General features: G+C 38.2%; 3 protein-coding genes across 3 annotated transcripts; 2 read left to right on the top strand and 1 right to left on the bottom strand.

Annotated features, from left to right (window-relative positions):
* Positions 1 to 736: 736 nt before the first annotated feature.
* LOC149107907 (uncharacterized) lies at positions 737 to 2007 on the top strand. The gene is made up of 3 exons (XM_089295983.1): positions 737 to 1070; positions 1326 to 1418; positions 1778 to 2007. The coding sequence occupies exons 1-3, from the start codon at positions 799 to 801 to the stop codon at positions 1842 to 1844; spliced, it is 432 nt and encodes a 143-aa protein (XP_089152109.1). The 5' UTR covers positions 737 to 798; the 3' UTR covers positions 1845 to 2007.
* A 5981-nt stretch (positions 2008 to 7988) lies between these two features.
* On the top strand, positions 7989 to 9339 carry LOC149107906 (adenosine receptor A3-like). Its single transcript, XM_089296157.1, has 2 exons — positions 7989 to 8019; positions 8236 to 9339. Exons 1-2 carry the CDS (start codon positions 7989 to 7991, stop codon positions 9267 to 9269), a joined length of 1065 nt encoding a protein of 354 aa, XP_089152283.1. The 3' UTR covers positions 9270 to 9339.
* Positions 9340 to 15963: 6624 nt separating this feature from the next.
* On the bottom strand, positions 15964 to 17404 carry LOC149107905 (adenosine receptor A3-like). The gene has a single exon (XM_089295965.1). The coding sequence runs from the start codon at positions 17155 to 17157 to the stop codon at positions 16138 to 16140; it is 1020 nt and encodes a 339-aa protein (XP_089152091.1). The 5' UTR covers positions 17158 to 17404; the 3' UTR covers positions 15964 to 16137.
* Between the last annotated feature and the right edge of the window lie 2367 nt (positions 17405 to 19771).

The raw sequence follows: 19771 nt of genomic DNA, 5'->3' as shown, positions 1-19771 counted from the left end.
ATTTCTTTGAATTAAAAGGATATTTTGCCAAAAAAACTATCCAGTAGTTTTTGTCATGCCCTAGCCCATCTACCATAAGAATATGAGCGAAATCGAATTTTCGACCCTTGCCGCGAAATTAAGAATTTGTCTGATTTGTACGGGCAGGCACTCTTAATTCATTTGGTCAGTTTTATTTTTACATATTTCCTTTATAGTCTGTTTATTTTTTTTTCCTTATATATTTATTTATTTGTTTATTTATGTATCTATTCATTCATTTACATGTCACACAGCTGTCCCTCTTGTAACCTCCACTCCAATGAATGGGAAAGATATCCAGGTGCAGTTGCCAGATTTATCATTGGGAGGCGTTATCATGACAGGTTAGTTTGTTATTTATGTTGTTGCAAAAGAGCTTGCTATTCAGAAATATATTGGATCTGTACAATCCAGCTGTATGTACTTTAACTGGGTTTAGTATATATCTACTAGCATTCTATCACGAATGCCGTTCGCTGATTGGCTATGTTGTTGTAAGGGTGGATCTGTCATCCATGCCTGCTTTTATCAGAAAGGTCCAGTCAAGTAACTGATGTCTTTTCAATCATGCTGCCCTCCACATGTTACCTTTATTATCCAGATATACAAAATTCCCTTTCTGCTTGGCGACTTTGTCAGTGATGCTCAAAATGTAATGTCCTGTGACTTGCATAGTTGTTTTATATATCACCTACTGTTTTGTTTGTCTCAATGAAACATTGAGTCTGACCAACTACACATGTATGTGGTTGAGCCAATAATATATATCTATATATAATGATACAGGTATGCATGTATGAAGTGAACGTATTACGAAATATGTTTTGTGTTCAACTTCTTTGTTGCAGTGAGGATGGTGATGTCGCTATTACAGGTATATCGGCTGATTTTGATTCAACAGGCGCCTCTTCTTTTTGTGTCAATGATGTCATATGTGAGGTCAAGAATGACTCGGTCATTATGAAAGGAGATGCTGACAAGTATCGTAATTCAGATGAGCCTGACAGTGAATCAAGTTGTTCAAGTGATTCAGATGAAATGACTTGGAGGTAAATGATTGTTTGTACTTGGCAACAGTTAGATACATGTACATCTGGTCAGCTTTCTTTGACAATCAACACTATGGGAAAATTATTTTCAAAGTTGCTGATTGCCAATGATCACTATTGCTATAAAAGGCAGTGTGCAATATAGACCACAATAATTTAATTAGAGGTGGTTTTATCATGAAATGTAGCATGATAATAATTACGCATGTGTGTAATAATTGAGAGCATTGTTTTAATAGTTACTTTATATTGCAGAGGAGCACTTCCTCTTCAAGAGGCTCTAATTGAGCTCAATGAAGATCCTCCAGAGGACAGTGGAAGTGATAGTTCAGATATCGAGGACTTGGGGTAATATATGCACTAGCAAATTATTTATCAAAATAATTTTTTTTTCTCCACCCAAAACAGAAGTTTTCTAACTAGAAAATTGCACTTGAATCAGAAATCAATAATTTTTATTGATTATATGCAAATGTTATATTTCTCTTCAGTAACAACACACAACAATAGTTCTTAGTAAGCCTTGTAAATTATTAATTTGCTATTATAGTGTATTTTTGGCTTTATGATTCTGCCATATCTTTTTGTAGACTTGATCACATAAATAATTTCATATACATAATATCTATATTATTGTTAATGGATTTGTGTGGTATCATATGTCTTGATAATAAAATGATCCTTTAACATTTCTTTTAAATCTATAGGCTTGTAATGCAGGAGAGAGAAGATGGAACCAGTGGTGGTTGCTGTGTTGCGACCCCTCCGTGTTGAAACTTTCTCCAAATACCGATGTTACAACCACATATGATGAATATAACAATCAGGGCGTATACCATCCAAGGATATATAGCGTGTTTGCTTGAAATAAAGAGCTTCAATGCAGTGAAGATGGCGTCAAAAACCAGAGAAACTACCCAGACCAAAAAAATAACAATGCGGTATGCTCGTAATGACAATCTTCGATACTTGTGTGGCCAATAAGTGGCGTAAAATCTCTCGCAAGATATGAAAGCTGCTGAAGTTAAGGAGGGCTGCGAGAAAAAGGTATCAACGATTCAGTAAAAAGCTTTAAAGTATAGGTAATCCGGCAGACCAAAAGTGATATTCAAATCCGACAACGTAAACGAACATGGGTGGAACCAAAGTTCCTAGCATCAGGTCAGCAAACGCCATATTGATCATGATGAACCAGTGGCGTTCTCTGAGCTATTCGTAGCTGCTTCTGTTCTCATCATATTTTAGTTTCACTGAACGATTGAAACGTCGATTAAACTTTGCCGATAATAACGTATCGTTACTTGATGGGAAAAATAGGAGTTCTGTAAACTGCAATAGCTAAGAAAGAGTAGCGAGTGACAGATCATGACCAAATTAGTAGTTTTTTGACCGTTTTAAGAGTGCCTGCCTGTAAAAATCAGACAAAATCATAATTTCGCGGCAAGGGTCGAAAATTCGATTTCGCTCATATTCTTATGGTAGATAAGCTAAGACATGACAAAAACCACTGGATAGTTTTTTTTTGGCAAAATATCCTTTTATTTCAATGAAATATGCAAATTACCAACTTCCGTTAAAATCGTCATTTGACGCACCGTTTTATTAAGGAAGTTTGAGAGCCTCGCATGCAAAACCACATCATTCTTCCGTCTTTAAAACACGCAAATATTTTTGTGCAATGTTTAAATGTGTACTGGGTTGGTTTTAGGGAATGTTGCGTTGTCTTTTTGGGTGCAAAATAATTAAATTTCGAAGACATGTATTTCATTCACTTAAAAGTACTTCGTGAATATAATTGATTTTCACCTTGTGCGAAATCAAACCTTCAAATGGATTAAGCCTCTGGTGGTTGAATCGCTGAAGGATGATCTACAGATTCCTGTAAAAATTTCTTTGGGCAAATGATTGTGAGCCACGCGAGAGCTTTTCAAAGTACGTCAAAAATGCAAATATTTGACCATCCGGCGTCAAATTTCAATTTACGGGTTAGACGTATATTTTCGCATGCGCCACATGACTTGACCTATAATAAGTTGAAATAGACACAGAGCTGATAATTTCGAAATGTTCTAACCTTATTTGTTGCAAAAGGCAGGTTCAAAGCCGATTTGACGTGTTTCTAGTCGATCTCTGACCATTCGTCGCACGTAAAGCAGAAGTTTGCTTTTGTTTACACAACGTTAACGCCCGATGTACATCGTCAACTGTCAACCTATTATTGGTCGAATACCAGGAATCTGTGACCATCTTTCTGCGCATATGAACATCACTGCATATAAGTCAAAAACGGCTGAGTCATTTGTAGATAGTTGCTTGCTTTGCACTGCGCCAAAATGATACGTTTGATCGATTGCTGACCATTGCTGATAAGCGTGTCGGCGCAGCACAATCTTACAGCCGTTATTTGTTCGTCACGCAATGCTGTCACGGCATGTGCTGCACATTTTGATCTATTTTGTACAGAGCACTCTCAGGATAAATGAAACAATTTAATCATTCTTCATCTGTTTGTTTATATATATAATAATATGTGTATATTTATATAATCGTTTTCTATAGTGTACTTGGCCTCGGTCCAAATCACGTTTGTTGTACGTTTTGATGTTTCAGACAACAGCTGATTAAGCTAGTGCCTGTACTCACTAGAATTTTAAAAAAATCGCCATGGAACAAATTATAGATCAATGAAGCAAGAACTAGCTGAAATAAAAATAGGAAATCACAACGTGTCTAATTCGTGAGAAAACAGACTAAATTTAATCAGTAATTACGTGAGTAAATAGCCCTGGCCATGCCATTTTATTTGGCGTATTTTGTTTGCCTAGTGGTGAGGCATTGGTATGTTTCTAACAGAAAATAGAGGACTTTTGTCAATACAGTCCAAAGTTATTGTCAGTAAAATATTGTAAATAAAACACTTATTGACCGGTTACCTCCGCGGCCACCATTTGGTCGTTCCGATAAGGATTTCATTGTTGTCTTTACCCCTATTAAGCGGCCACCTAAAATTTAAAAACTTTGTTTTGGAAAGGGCGATGGCAGATAAGAGTCTGAAATTTAAGGTGCATGACGAGTGATAATTCAAATACATGTCTATCATGATTGTCTTGAATTGACTCCATGTTCACCAAGAAATTTATAACCCGATACTGAAAAATTAAATATTTAAGGTACACCAACCTCTATTTAAGTGGCTAGCCCCATTAAGCGGTCACCACCCATTTCCCCGGGGGTAGCCCATTGTATTACATGTAAACCAAAAATAATTGCACAGCGCGAAAAGACCTAGGTATGAGTTTAGCGTTACAGTATTACGCAGGGCATGTAGGTAGCGGTGGTCGAGTAAAAGATAACAACAGGGGCAATGGTAAACTATTCATTCTTCTCACTTCTTAATGTATCTCTTCCTACTCAACGCGATTGTGTACTCCCAGTGATTCCCAGCCTTACGGAGCCTTATGTGTTAGGATAGAAATTGTCCTACCCCTACTCCCTAAATTGGGATGACAGCATTGCGTGACGAACAGGGAACCGCTGCAAGCAAGGATTCAAGCCATCAAACCATGATGATCAAACGTAATATTTTTGGTGTAGTGCAAAGCAAGCAACTATCTACAAATGACTTAGCCGTTTTTGACTTAGATGCAGTGGTGATCATATGTGTCGAAAGAGGGTCACATATTCATGGTATTCGACCATTAAATAAGTTGACAGTTGGCGATGTACATCGGACGTTATGTAAACAAAAACAAACTTCTGCTTTATGTGCGACGAATGGTGAGAGAAACACGTCAAATCGGCTTTGGACCTGCCTTTTACAGCAAATGAGGTTAGAACATTTCGAAATTATCAGCTCTGTGTCAATTTCTACTTAACACTGGTCAGGTCATGTGGCGCATGCTAAAATATACGTCTAACCCGTAAATTGAAATTTGACGAGAGAATGGTCAAATATTTGCATTTTTAACGTACTTTGAAAAGCTCTCGCGTCGCTCACAATCATTTGCCCAAAGAAATTTTTACAGGAATCTGTAGATCATCCTTCAGCGATTCAACCACCAGAGGCTTAATCCATTTGAAGGTTTGATTTCGCACAAGGTGAAAATTAATTATATTCACGAAGTACTTTTAAGTGAATGAAATACATGTCTTCGAAATTTAATTATTTTGCACCCAAAAAGACAACGCAACATTCCCTAAAACCAACCCAGTACACATTTAAACATTGCACAAAAATATTTGCGTGTTTTAAAGACGGAAGAATGATGTGGTTTTGCATGCGAGGCTCTCAAACTTCCTTAATAAAACGGTGCGTCAAATGACGATGTTAACGAAGTTGGTAATTTGCATATTTCATTGAAATAAAAGGATATTTTGCCAAAAAAAAACTATCCAGTGGTTTTTGTCATGTCTTAGCTTATCTACCATAAGAATATGAGCGAAATCGAATTTTCAACCCTTGCCGAATTATTTTCCATTTTTATGGACAGGGACTCTTAAGACCAATCATCGTGGACTAATCTTTCACATGACATGTCTCAGTTGACTTTGCACTGACGCAACTTGTCAAGGCTTTATAGACACCCATGTGCAACTTAATACGTCTGCGAGCGTGTTATGGCTGCAATGTTTACCGGCTTCAACACGGACATGAGGTTGACACTACGGTCTTTCTGGAAAAAGAAAACGACACAGGGACTTCAAGATAGGTCCTCAATTCGTGCATGTTGGACTTGATAGAAATGTTATTGATCACTTTACGGTTTCTTGAATTAAAAAAAGCTTGAACGTTTTGAAAGAAACTGATAAGCGCTCGTATACAACTGCAAATGTCAAACTGACAATTAATTCAGTCCGTTCGAATTGTCTAAAGCGTGAAGTTTAATACTCAGACCAGAAATAATTGGAATCGTTTTTCGAAATTCTACTAAAAGAATCAGATATTCCCTCTCGATTTCTATGGGGCGATAGTTGATTCGGCCTTCGGTCTCATCAACTTTCACCTCATAGAAATCTCGAGCTCATAATCTAATTGTTAAGTAGTAAAGCAGATTAAAGAGTGCGTTCGAGTTTTGGTGGGTTTGGTATGTTAAAAAAGCAAAATTTTAGGAACAGCATTTTGTGCCTGAGCTGTTAGGTAGGCCTGAAATTGGCCTCCCTCCAGTAGTGGCGAAAACAAATGAATTGATCGCAAAGAACGTGCATATGATAGGGTTTGTTCTCGTTTATACAAGTATTGTGTATTAGTTACGACCGGTCAATAAAAAAAGGACTGCAGTCGGTAGGCCACATTTAGTCCGCACTCCGTGTTTTATACCTGAGTCCGTGTTTTATGCCCATTTCGCAATGCTTAGTCCGCGTTTTATACCTAACTCTGTGTTTCATACCCAAACCCGTAGTCCGCAGTCCGCAATCTGCAGTCCGCAGTCCATGTTTTATTCTGACCGCGTAAATCAACACAAACGATGCCTGTTCCTTCGGTATGCGAGACAACCTGCTTTTATTACCAAAACTAGGACAATTATATTATGTTTACGAACACGACTTTGAATCGCCTTGGCATTGGGGGAACAGCTACAGGGCATTTTCACTTCCGTAACAATGGAATGGAGGACATGTTGGTGTACCAAAGCAATCCTGTGGGAGTTGAACTCTTTTCCTATGAACACACTTTCGTTGGGTTATGTTACATATTTTGCGCACAGAAATATAGGCCAGCGAAGTGAAACTACACATTTTCTCCTTTGGTTTATTCAGCAGAAAGCAGCGTTGGTTTTGGTCGAAGAGAAGAGGGTACACAACACGCAGCCAAACTCAAGCTTTCTGTTCGTACGAAAAGTCGTACACATTTCATGAAGACATGTCTGCAAGGTTTTCAAATGCCATTAACACTGACTTCAAACTTTAAACAACTTATCCGCTACAGTCTTCAATAAGCTGTCTGGACACTCGAAAGTCCGCAATATTGTACAACACTCCACAGAAAGCATATGGACAAACATGGAGATGACGTCATTCGCCCCTAAAGAATTTTTCTGAGCTGCCAAATTGGTGTCCATGTAAAGATTAGCCTCTTCCAGGCGTTCAGTTAGTTGGGGCTCGGCGCAGAAAACAGCGCGCGAAAAAATATAAAAAACTTCATCTCACCGCACTTGTTTTTTTTATTTTCGCGCGCTGAATTTCGCGGTGCGCCCCAACTAACTGAACGCCTGGAAGAGGCTATAGAAAGATACATACACAAAATGTCGAATTTTTCCGCATTACCCGATTAGAACTGCGTTCTCTCGAACGCAATTATTGCTAAATGAAAGTGTAAAGCCTTTTTTAAATTATGAAAGCCAAACTTACTGTCATAAAGTAAACGGTGAACAGAAGGGACAATACTTTATCAGGAGTTATTGTACGCCATTTCTGTTCTACAAGTATGGATAAAGGATTAAGTAAAGCAATAACCCACTAGCCTTAAATCCTTCAAGAATGCTGTCAGAGAATAATAGTGGTCGCGGTGACCTCTGCCTGTCATGATACACTCAATATCGTAGATTGTTCCCATATTTTTATTTTTATATGTAAATATCACGTACTGTTATCTATAACTACAGGGTTGTTTTATTACAAACAAATAGTTAGTGTAGGCATTTCTTTTATTTCCTATTTAGATTGATTACCTGATTTTTCTTCTCATTTTCTAGTCTATAATAATGTTTTCCACGCAAAAACAGTTTAAAAGGGTAGGTCGAACATATGTATTCTTTCAGCCCACTCTTAGAAGTTTGGACATTAGACCTGCAGCTTTATTTACGTTGTAGATGCGTATGCTAATATCCTAAGAGACTGTATCAACGTCGACATTAAGGTAGACATTCAACTACGGCATTGCGTGTCACTGATGCATCATTGTTGAATTAGTCCGGCACGATGATTGGCCTTGAAAGAGCGAAAAACGCAAGTGAACAGCTGTTTTCTTATCCCTATGTAGTATTGAAACTCCAAACGTTTCCGTTGTGGACATTTGCCGATGATCGGCCTCCATACAGGCCAAAAAGAACAAACAGAATACTCCGAGCTGTCGCCTTTCAGGCTACTCAATAGGGGACCTTAGACCCTCACTAGTAAAGTCACAGGTCTTTTTCTAGATGGAAACGTTTTCATCGTTCATCTAAAGCGCCAAAAATAAGCCGCACATCGGCAGCTAACAGGAGCCCGGAGAATGCGACTAGTTCATCAATGCTTGATCCTTCCAAAGCAGAAGGCATTGCATGGTGTAGCGCGTTTATTTTGATATCCATCTTCAGTGTCGCAGGAAACTTGCTCACCATTGTTCTCTTTGTACTGAACAAGAATCTTCGTAAGAAAAGTTTATTTCTCGTCATCAATATGGCGTTTGCTGACCTTATGTTAGGAGCATTTTCTCAACCAGGCTACATTTTCGTTATCGGTAATGATTATCAACTATGGACAGAAGCTAGTACAGAGTTTTTAACTGTCAACAGAATCATCGACACCGTTTTCTCACAGGTGGCGCTTATTTCTGCGGTCTTCATCTCCGCCGAGAGATTTTACGCCATATATTGGCCGTTTAAGCACCGAACACTAACTGTGCAAAAATACCGCATTGTTCTTGGTATGGTATGGGCAGTAGCCGTCCTTATCTCCGCAGTGTTCAACGCGTTATTCAATTTAATTTCGTTCAAACATTCCGTGTTTGTTTGGACACCATACACTTTAATTCTAGTACTTGTCATATGTGGTTGTCATATCGGCATTTGGAGAAAGTTTCGACATGGAAGGGTCGCTTCGCAACAGGAAAGCAAAGCCTTGCAAAACAAACGTTTAACAAAGACGTTGATGTTTGTATCTACTCTTGCTTTGCTGTCATGGACACCGTTAATTGTTTTGAGCTGTTTACACGCGTTAACTATCTCGATACCTTTGAGATATTTTACTATCGCCAACATTCAAAATTTTTCGAACTCTTTTGTAAATCCAATTGTGTATGCATTTAAAATTCCTGAGTTTAAACAAGCCTTTCTTTCGTGCTGTTTTGCAAGGCAAGCAGCAGTTAACATCGGAGACATTAAAAGAAGAAATAAGATGGCTCCCACCTCGACTTTGGAGACACAGCTAAGAACATTGCGAACAGATCCTAGTCACCTTCAATTGTCGTTTGAACAGGAAGAGATGGACACCAAACTGTAGCATTCACGTTGAAGGATATGAATTGAATTGTAGAACTAGAACATTGTACATAAATCTGATTCTGATTCTCGATGCTGCTGTTATTTGATCTTTTAAAAGAACATCACATGACGACGCTATCGTCCCTTTAAATTCTTTTATATAACAAAGAAACGAAAAAAAATTTCAATCAGGTCATCTATACGTCTATCCTCTAATAGACCATAGATGAAAGGTAATCAACATGCATGAATAATTTTCTAAATTCAGCATTATAAATCAAATGATGAGGATTTTTTGTGGTTAAATGAAAAATCGGAAGAGCGTGATATCGCCGAAGTGTTCCAGTAAAGCTAAACGATGCGTGGCTTAATTCTCGGTTTATTCCAGGTGGTTGATATCAAACCGCATTTCCAGAGTGTTTCTCTTTTAAAAGGCATTCATCTGACACAAACCTGCATTAAAAATAGTAAACGAGCTGTAATATGAGCTCTAATCCCACAGCCATAAGATAACAAAAATGCAGTTAAGACTTTGGTCCGCCACGGAAAATGTAGGGCATTCTTAACAAAACCTTTTTAAGTTTCTCTTTCAGCGTATAGAACCGAAATGTAATTACTTTCACGTTAGAAGCTTACAAATGGTGCGTAAAACATCTAATCTTATTGTCAGTAATAACATATCTCTTAAACATCACGCGACATAATGAATGTCATTTTGCGTATTAGAAAAAGCAGATGGCTGCTAAGCAATTTTCTCAAATTCCTTTTAGCTTAGGATTACCTCTTACCTCAAATTAAATTTAAAAGCGTACTACAGAATATTTGTTTTAGGTGTCGAGTTATAGTTTTACTGTTTTTGGAAATCACCCATTATTCAAGCTACTGTGTTGTTGTTGTTTTTTTTTGTGGAAAGAAAAAAGTATCTGTTGCGAAAACTTAGAAAACATGCCAAGAAGGCCTTATTGCCTTGAAACATTTTAGGATTACAGTCAAACGTGCGACCACCTCTCCTCAGCGACCAGTTTTCCAAAATACCAACAGTTTTTAAAAATCACTATATTTAGAACCTCTTGTAAGCGACCACCTCTCGTAAGCGACCGCGACCACTTTTAGAGCTAATAGTTTGAAATTATCTTTTGTTTTTGACCTTCCGTAAGCGACAGCTTGACAGATAATAGAGCAGAAATTGGATAATAAGTTGTTGTAACATTAGCGCAATACTGGGTAGTACAAGAGACGGATATTTCTCAATGATAAGTAGAGTATTTTTTTCTCGAAATTGACTTTTGAAAAACATTTAAAACATGGGGTAAGTCTCTGCAGTTACCATATGCTAATGAGGCAAAATTTTCGCCCAATATTCCCTCGTAAGTTACCCCCTCCCGTAAGCGACCACCTAGGCTTGACATTTTGGCTGGTCGCTTACGGGAGGTTCGACTGTATGTTAAATGGTAGGTTTTTATCATATGACCCGTGCAGCCCCGTGCGCTATTTCTTTGCAAAACCATAACGAAAGGTCCCGTGTCAGGGCCGTACTCGTCGAAGTAAGAGGGTCTGAAAAACGCGCACGCCCTATTAGAACACGTACGCCCCGCAAAATCGATGCTGTCCTGGAGAACTGTCCGACGCAGAACTACGGAGGTTTTCAGTTGCCACGTTACTTCGAGAGAAGAAGGAAAGTCAAAACTCCTCACAATTGAAGAAGCCACAAAATGGTCATGTGATAAAATACTTATTGACGGAGTGGAAGGGCCGGACAGGGAGATATTTGGCTCGAGATCAGGACGAGCGGAATAAGTGCAGCGCAGGCGTCAAGGCAAAATTTCCAAGGTATCTGGCCTTGGTAGGCAAAAATTATATATTGCATGAAAATTACAGTGAGAAACGACAGCAAAGCAAGAATAGATACAAACAGCAAGGTCTTTGTTAAGGGCTTGTTTTATGAAGATCTTCTTGGCTATCGTGTGGCTACAGCTTTCTGTTGAAACTTGTTACGAATGGCGATGTTAGAGCCACACACGGTGAATATTAGACTCAGGATGTATAGCGTCCAAAGGTATGTAGAGTGTCTAGCTGAAATAAAGAGATTCAAAGCAGTGCCGATAGCGGCAAAAACGACACGAAGTGTCCAGATCATAAATATAACAATGTGGTATGCTCGCGTTGACAGTGTTCGGTGTTTTAGTGGCCGATACGAGGCGTAAAGTCTTTCGGCAGAAATAAAAGCCGCAGAAATTATCGAGGCAAATGTAAAAAATGGATTAGCGACTATGGAGAAAATATACAAAGATATCCATTCGAATTCAGTCGGCCAAAACAGATAAACAGCCCCGACAATTTAAAGTAAACATCGGGTCAGCAAACGCCATATTGATTACCAGAAACAAACTTCCCTTTCGAAGTCTCCTGTTTACTGCAAAAAGAACAATGGTGAGCAAGTTTCCCACAATAATAAAGGCAAGCTCGAAAATAAAACCGGTGCACAATGCCATTCCTTCTGCTTCGGAAGGAACAATTCTGGTTGAACCAGTCGCGTTCTCTGAGCAAGTGTTAGCTGCTGCTGTAATATTCATTTTTTTTTTTTAGTTTTGACAGAACGATTGAAACGCTGAATAAACTCAGCCGACGACTACGTGTAGATGAGACCAGGAAATAGGAGTTATATAATCCACACTTTATAAGAGTGAATCGAAGACCAAGTGGCATCAAGGCCAGTTGTTATATAGCTGGCGTTTTTCCTGCTACAGCGCGCCCATTCACCTAACAATGAAACTGGTTACTGCCAAATGCCATGAGCGGGCAACAAGAAAAACGATGACGTCAAACAAGAAACAGTTCACTGTCATCCACGAAAAGTTGACCGCTGTTGCACGTGATCAGAGCGTGCAGTTGGTCGAAGGTGGCCTGATCTTGTCGCTGGAATCTCAACGCGTTTTTCAAAATTTGCTTTTGTTTGGTTTTGCTATACAACAAATCACTTAGTGACTGGTCCCTTGGGGAACAGTGAATTTTGTTTCTCTCGACTTCGTCTCGGGACACATTGAGATTCTCTGGAAACAAAATGCACTGTTCCCCTCAGGACCAGTCATTAAGTGTTAAATGTGTAGCTTTTTCGATTTTTGAAGACCGATCACTGAGGACTAAATGAATAATGTTCCATTAAGACGCTATGCTTTAGGTCTACCATACTTTCAAAGTTGACGCACTTTGTCAAGATGTACGTATACGTGTGTTCAACCTTGACAAAACGGTAAATGTGTTTTTCATTTTTGATTGATAATTGTATTTCAAATGAACCGTGCGATATGAAATAACTTGACATGCCGGGGGAATGAAACTTTGAGGAGGAATAAATTACGAAGATTAAATTTTTATTGGTTTCTAAGTTCAATTGCAGCAGGAGAAATTTAAAGGGTGACCAAGTGGCACATCACGGTCGACTTTGTAGTTTTTTCGCTTTTTCTGGGACAATCATCGTTGATTAATTCAACAATATGTTTCATTAGAGATGCAAAATGCTTCAGATTATTGGCTTTCAAACAAAAGTTCCGAGTACGCAACGGTTTCATCAAGAATTGTTTCTTTCAAGGCATAAGGCATTGCATTGTGCTCCGTTAGTAGGTTAGAGTTTGTTTTTATTGTCGTAGGAGACTTGCACACCATAATTCCGTTCGCTCAGACAGGCCGAGACTTTGAAAGGGAAGTTTGTTTCTATTCAGCAATATGGCGTGTGTTGACTTCATGCTAGGAGTCTCTACCAATTTACATTTGCTCGTCGAAAGGTGATGGTTTTCTTTTTTTCTTTTTTTTTTTTAAGATCATGAATTATTTCTTACATATTCACCACGTTAAATTCTGCGGTTTTCATGTCTGGTTAAAACAAGACTTTTTGCCACGTATTGAAGAATTGGTTCATACTTAGCGTGCAGGGTATATCGAGTTATGGATGCACGCGGGAAGTTTGGAGAGCAAGAGAGAAGTGTAGCTTCTTGAGTGCTCTCCAAACTTCCAAAGTGCATCCATAACTCGATATTCGCAAAGCTAAAAGCATGAACCAATTCATTTATAACGTAGCGACAACAACTTGAGCACTAAGACATGTTTTATTTTGATTGACTACAAAGTTCTCACAGTGCACGGCGATGGAAAACAAAGGATCCTTTTGACTGGTTAAAAACACGCCACAAAACGTTGAGCGACGGTTGTGCCAAAACGCTTCATCTGGTTTCTAAAATTGTTGATGAAAAATTCGCTTCTTCGAACTAATAATAATGTAGGAAAACAAATTCAAATACTCAATGAAAATATAGACAAACGATGTCAAAATACATGTACTCATGCAATGTCTAGTCGCCGATCACCCTAGCGTTATATCAGACAATTTTTTCACCAGCGCGCGTTTTGGATCTGAGTTGGCTATAACCATCTCATACCTAACTAGCACGAGTGCTTTTATAATTAGCATTAAACGTAACACACAATCGGACATGTGTAATTCAGTAATAAAAAACTCGTCGATATAGGGGGCATTGGGCCTACGAGAATCCAGACTGAAACCTCTCAAAATTTCTTGAAAACCGCTAAAAAAAAAAGTCACTCAAAACCGGCAAACTGCCGAGCATAATGATCGAAACTACATTTCACAAACTTGAATACAGTTAGCTTGATACAGCAAGAAAGATGTGTACTTTTCATTTTTTGAGGGATCAAGACATTTTCATTTGAAATCATTGCCCTACTATACCTTTTTAGGTTAGTGTTAATGCTTCTCGCCTGCGAGATTTTTTTCCCTACAAAGGCAATTCAAGGTTATAAATGCCTATCTTCAACAAAACCCTGTTAATTGTTTTGAGCAGGCAAACTAACATTTCCTTCCACTTCGAGGTAAAGAGTAGATGATTCTAATCTGCAAATCAAAATTTGTTTTCTAATTCATGTAGAGCAAATGACTGTTTGTCTTCCTAGCCCCCAAGTCAATTATTCCCGGTTTTCCCCGTTATTAGCCAGTCGCGAACCCCCAAATAAAACGTGTTCGCTTTACAGTTAGCTATTGAGAGAGCGAACTGAAGAGGTTTGAAGCCCAATCTAGCTAGCCTTCAGCTTTCGGTTGAAGCATCTATATAACAAACCTCATAAACTTGCACGGATCAGTACCGAGGTGAAATAAAGAGGTCCAGGAACAAGACGAACGCTTTGCTTACCTCCAAAATCCGAAAACCAAATGCTGAAACATTAAACGCTAAATTAAGGACGTTCGCGCGAAAATGTTCTACTCGAAAGATTTTCTTCAAACTTCTACTGCGGACAGATCATTAATTACTTGTTTCATAAATGAAGAAACATTGGGGGTCACGGACTTCGTTTCAGAGATAAAGCATGTGGCAAACTAGTCTGATTTTGAAAAATTGGCGCGTGTAAATCAGCATGGTCTCCAGGGTTTTTAGCTTAAAACATCAAAGATGAATCAACGGAGACAAAGTTTCCTAGCAATATTTTGTACAAGTGAATCCGTTGCGTTGATAATTCTCACAAAACGTAACACTTTAATAGGCAGTTGAAACTGCCGCACAGATAAACGAAGAGCTAAAAAGAACGAAATTCGATGGTGCATTTTGCAAAAAATTCAAACCTCTAATCGATAGATTTTCTTCATTTTTTCATGTAATAACATGATCGTGCCAATAGACCTTTTTCGACTGGGCGGTTTGTTGCCCCATTTCAGACCATGTGATGATACTCTTGAGAATTCTTCCTTTCAAATTTTGAAATAGTCGCGTGCATATGAATAAATAATTTTTAGATGGATAAAAGGACAATTCTCTAGAGAATATCACGTGGTCTGTAATAGGACAACTGCCCAAGCGAAAAAGGTCTGTTGTGATACCATCTTATCCAAATGTTACTTTGTTTCTTTGGTACCATATCAGCGAACACTGAACTACTGCTCGTACTCTAAATATAAAAATCAACCACAAAATTCCCTTAACCAGATAATCCAAAAAAAATAATTTAATTCATCTGTTCAATTCACGAGTTTGTTCACAGAGCACTTTGATATTAGTGAGCGCGCACTCGATGCATGATGCGGCTTGTGAATTTTCGTGCGTTGTAAGCATTTGCAGAAACAATTAGCGCGAATGTCCTTGAAGTGCCTATGAAATGAGATTTTTGCCCACTTTTTTTTACCCCAAAATATTGAAGTCTACTTTTTTTCTGATTGGTAAATTTCGATTTTGGGCTTCGGACAAGCGCACAATAATTTTTTTCCTGCTTCGAAGTTGGGCAATTCGAATAAAAAATGTGCGACATTCCGCGCGCGGTCAAAATATGCAAATTAAGAACCGTTGACGTCACAATGTGTGTACAACCTTTTAGCCATCACGACAGCTAAGAGAAACCAGCGAAAGAACGCCGGGAAGGTTTGCTTTATCGGAGGGCCTGGTTTGATGAGCTGTAAAAACACCACTTAAAAGCAAGGCATTGTCATTCATATGTTTCCGAAAGATGACATCAGAAGGGTACAATGTTTGTTTCCGGCCCAAATTGTCTTACTCACATGTAATTTTGACCAACCGTAAAATGATGTCTAAAATTATTCAGTGGAATAATTATGGGTTAAGAGATCACACACTAAACATGCCATGCATTATTGTCCTAAACTGGTTGGAAATTTGTTAAATAGTAGTTTATATGTTACATGATCCTGAACCAAGTTAAAATTTTCTTGTAGTTTAGTTGTGGTTAGAGGCGGTGCACAAATGGAGTTAAGAGACAAAATATGCGTGTAAACAAATTTATGCACAACTGGCAATGCTTCACTGATCACGGAACATATGTTTCGCTTCACAATTCAAGAGCATCTAATCTACAACATCAACTCAGAGTTTCTAAACTTTGGTATCCAGAACTTCCAGTTTAAACTTCAGCTGTAGGAGACTGTTGTGAGTTCGTAAAGTTCTGAGCTCTGTCGCCGGAGTCTTCTTACTTCTTCTATTAATGTTTACCATGTTTGGCGCGGCTGGTCTTCTTAAACAACACAAAACCAGGGCTTCTCTAAGCTCAGGTATTCTTAATGCGTACACAACTGGATTCGCAAAAGAATTGGAGTAATTTATAACGTTCACCAGGTCATAAAATGTCCACGGTATTTGGACATCATACACAAAAATTAAACCGTTCAAAATAACTAAAGGGATCCAGCACAGCAAAGCAAGAATAGACACAAATAGCAAGGTCTTTGTTAAGCGTTTGTTTTGCGAGTCTCTGTTTTGCTGTTGTGGAGCGATATTTCCGCGTCGAAACTTTCTCCAAATGCCGATGTTACAACCACATATGATGAATGTTATAATCATGACGTATGGCATCCAATAATGCATAGCACGTTTGAATGAAAACAAGAGATGTGTTGCACTGAAGAGGGCGGCGATAAAGAGAGTCAGTGCCCACACAGTGAAAACAATAATACGGTATGCTCGCATTGACAGTGTTCGGTGCTTAAACGGCCAGTAAATGGCGTAAAATCTCTCGCCTGATACGAAAGCTGCAGAAATTAACGACGCCTGCGAGAAAAAGATATCAACGATCGTGTAGAAAATTGGCAAAGACATCGGCGAAGCCCCTTTCCAAAGTTGAAACCTGCTCCCAACAGTGTAAATGTAGATAGGTAGCGACAGGACTCCTAACATCAGGTCAGCAAACGCCATATTGATGACTAGGAACAAACTTCTCTTACGAAGTCTCCTGTCTACTGCAAACAAAACAACGGTGAGCAAGTTTCCTACAACAATAAATACAAATATCAAAATAAATGTGGCGCACAATGCGATGCCTTCTGCCATGGAAGGAACAATCATTGATGAACCAGTCGCATTCTCTGAGCTATTTGTAGCTGCTTCTGTTCTCATCATATTTTAGTTTCACTGAACGATTGAAACGTCGATTAAATTTTGCCGATAATAACGTATCGTTACTTGATGGGAAAAATAGGAGTTCTGTAAACCACAATATATGAGAAAGAGGAGCGAGTGACAGATCATAACCAAAGTTATAGTTTTTGACCGTTTTAAGACTAATCATCGTGGGCTAATCTTTCACATGACATGTCTCAGTTGACTTTACACTGACGCAACTTGTCAAGACTTTATAGACACCCATTTGCAACTTAATACGTCTGCGAGCGTGTTATGACTGCAATGTTTACCGGCTTCGACACGGACATGAGGTTGATACTACGGTCTTTCTGCGAAAAGAAAACGACACACGGACTTCAAGATAGGTCCTCAATTCGTGCATGTTGGGCTTGATAGTTATTCCAAATATTATTGATCGCTTGTTAGAATTGTATTATTTGGGTCGCTAATAATGAGCGTAGATTGTAACGCAGCCAGATAAACGTGACAGGAACAAAGCGGCGGTAGGGTGCTTTTCTGTAAATGACTTCAAATTGCGCCCATGAAATAAAAGTCTTACTTATTTCCCCGCTTCATCATTTTAACTTTTTTGCGACAAACGTCATTATAAAAAGCTTAAAACGCTTAAGATCGGTTGTTTTGTTTTTTCGTTCCAAAAATAAAACAAAACAAAAGAGTGGCCGTGTTAGTTTGAAAGACGCGAAAGAAAAATATTTTTCAGAATAGTTTTGCAATAACTGCCATAAATCGTGACTAAGTTGCGTCATCCGTCGCGATGCTTATGTCATGTTCCTCAAATTTGACGAGTCAGTGATCAACACAGAAGCATGTACTGTTTTTTTTTCCCCTTGCTTTTAAGTAAAGGTTTCAAATGATGGTTTGGATGTTTTGCTTCGTTTCATTTCCTTAAAACAGTGAATGAGTAAGCTTGTTATTCATATACTCCATAGTGGTTTTACCGAAAAGTTTGTAAAGAACTGAGGGTGATCTCAAACGCGTGTAAATAGTTCCCTTCAATAAATCTGTATAATTAATTTCCCAAACATTAAACAGGAAGTTGATTGTAAAACAGAATTCACAGCGTCGACCGATCGATCGATAGAGGTTAATTTTAACTTAACTAATTATAAGGTAATTTAATTGGAACAAAAGTATGGGTTTTGTAGGGAAAGTGAAAATTAACAGCGCTAAAATATTAAAAAAAGATTACAAAATAAAATAATTACAACTTTGAGAACGTTTGTTATGTGAAAGCAAGATGTAAGTACTGTGTCGTGGGATGCCTTCAATTTTCAAACGTGTCGAGGAAACAGCTAATACCCAAAGCCGAAGGAGTTAACAATGTTTGACGGCATCAATTGACATGTAGTCACCTTTTTCCTTAATATACGCAAATCATTAAAGATAAACTTAGAAATGACGGACGAATTCCTCTTAAGAAAGGCTTATATTGTAGCTTATATCTTGTATTTGCACTTTTTAAGGCACAGTTATTAACGGGTCACTGAGCCTGCTTGGCTAAACGTGCTAATATATTTTGTGGAACTCGTCGATATCTTTAACATGTTTATCTCCTTGTTATTTTGTGCTCACTGCAAATAACTATCGGCTAAGTGGAATTTTTGACCCAAGGCGATTGAAAGAAAAAGCGAATTAAGGCGGCAACACGAATGGACATTTCACGTTTTAAAATTTACTAATCATCGTTGTAATAACTAGTAAATTTAGTGAAATGCTAATTTTAGGTGACGTCAGCTTTTTAAACTGTTTTTGTTACTCGGAATTTGGATTGCTTACGTTAGTGGCCATAAAATTATAGAATTAGTTATTTCAAAGATTAAACAGGCAGCTTATAATTAAAAAGATCGCGAAGCATCGATGGATCGATCGAGGAAATTTATGCTGAGGAAACTTGGAGTAGGAATAAAAGTCTGCTCTGTTACCAAAGAGAAAGCGAAACGATCCTTTGTTAAAACAATAGCTTGAGCGGCTTGAAGCTCTGTTGAACACTAATTCCAATTCAGATCTATATGTACAATGCAAAATTATAATGAGGATACTGCAACCATATTGGAGATCCATTGGAAAGTTTACACGAGAATTCTAAACAAAATTTAAAACGCTAAAATGTTCAAAATTTAAAATGTTATCCATAAAAAATAGTCTAAGAAGGTTAGTTTTGACAGAAAGCAAGGTCTGAAGTGTTGTCTCGTGACGAGGAAACAGCTCATGCGCAAAACCGTGGGCGTTTACGTAACAACGTCTGACGGCACTAAGTGGCATATTGTCAACTTTTTCCTTGATGTACGCGAATTATTAATGGTTAACCAATCAAAAGTCCGCAGCTTTTATGCACTGTTCTTGCTAGACTAAATTTGAATTTCTTGAAATGGTTAGAAACTATTTGCTTTTAAAACTCAGTATGAAATAAATTTTTGCAAAAAAATGCAATGGAAGTCCTCAATCAAAATAGCACTCATTTCTGGGTACTAAATTATCCTGACTTTCATATTCCTTTTGCAAGAATTTAAAATTCACAATGAGCTTGGTCCGAAACAGAATAATCAACAAATTGCTGCTCGGCTACCGTGAAAAACGCTAGTATATTTGT

The sequence above is a fragment of the Orbicella faveolata genome, unplaced genomic scaffold (genome assembly GCF_042242905.1).
Source record: "Orbicella faveolata isolate gen_17 unplaced genomic scaffold, um_ofav_v1 contig_26, whole genome shotgun sequence".
NCBI lineage: Eukaryota > Metazoa > Cnidaria > Anthozoa > Scleractinia > Merulinidae > Orbicella > Orbicella faveolata.
Note: the sequence above shows the minus strand (reverse complement) of the source record. Positions and strands in the feature narration are given on the sequence as shown.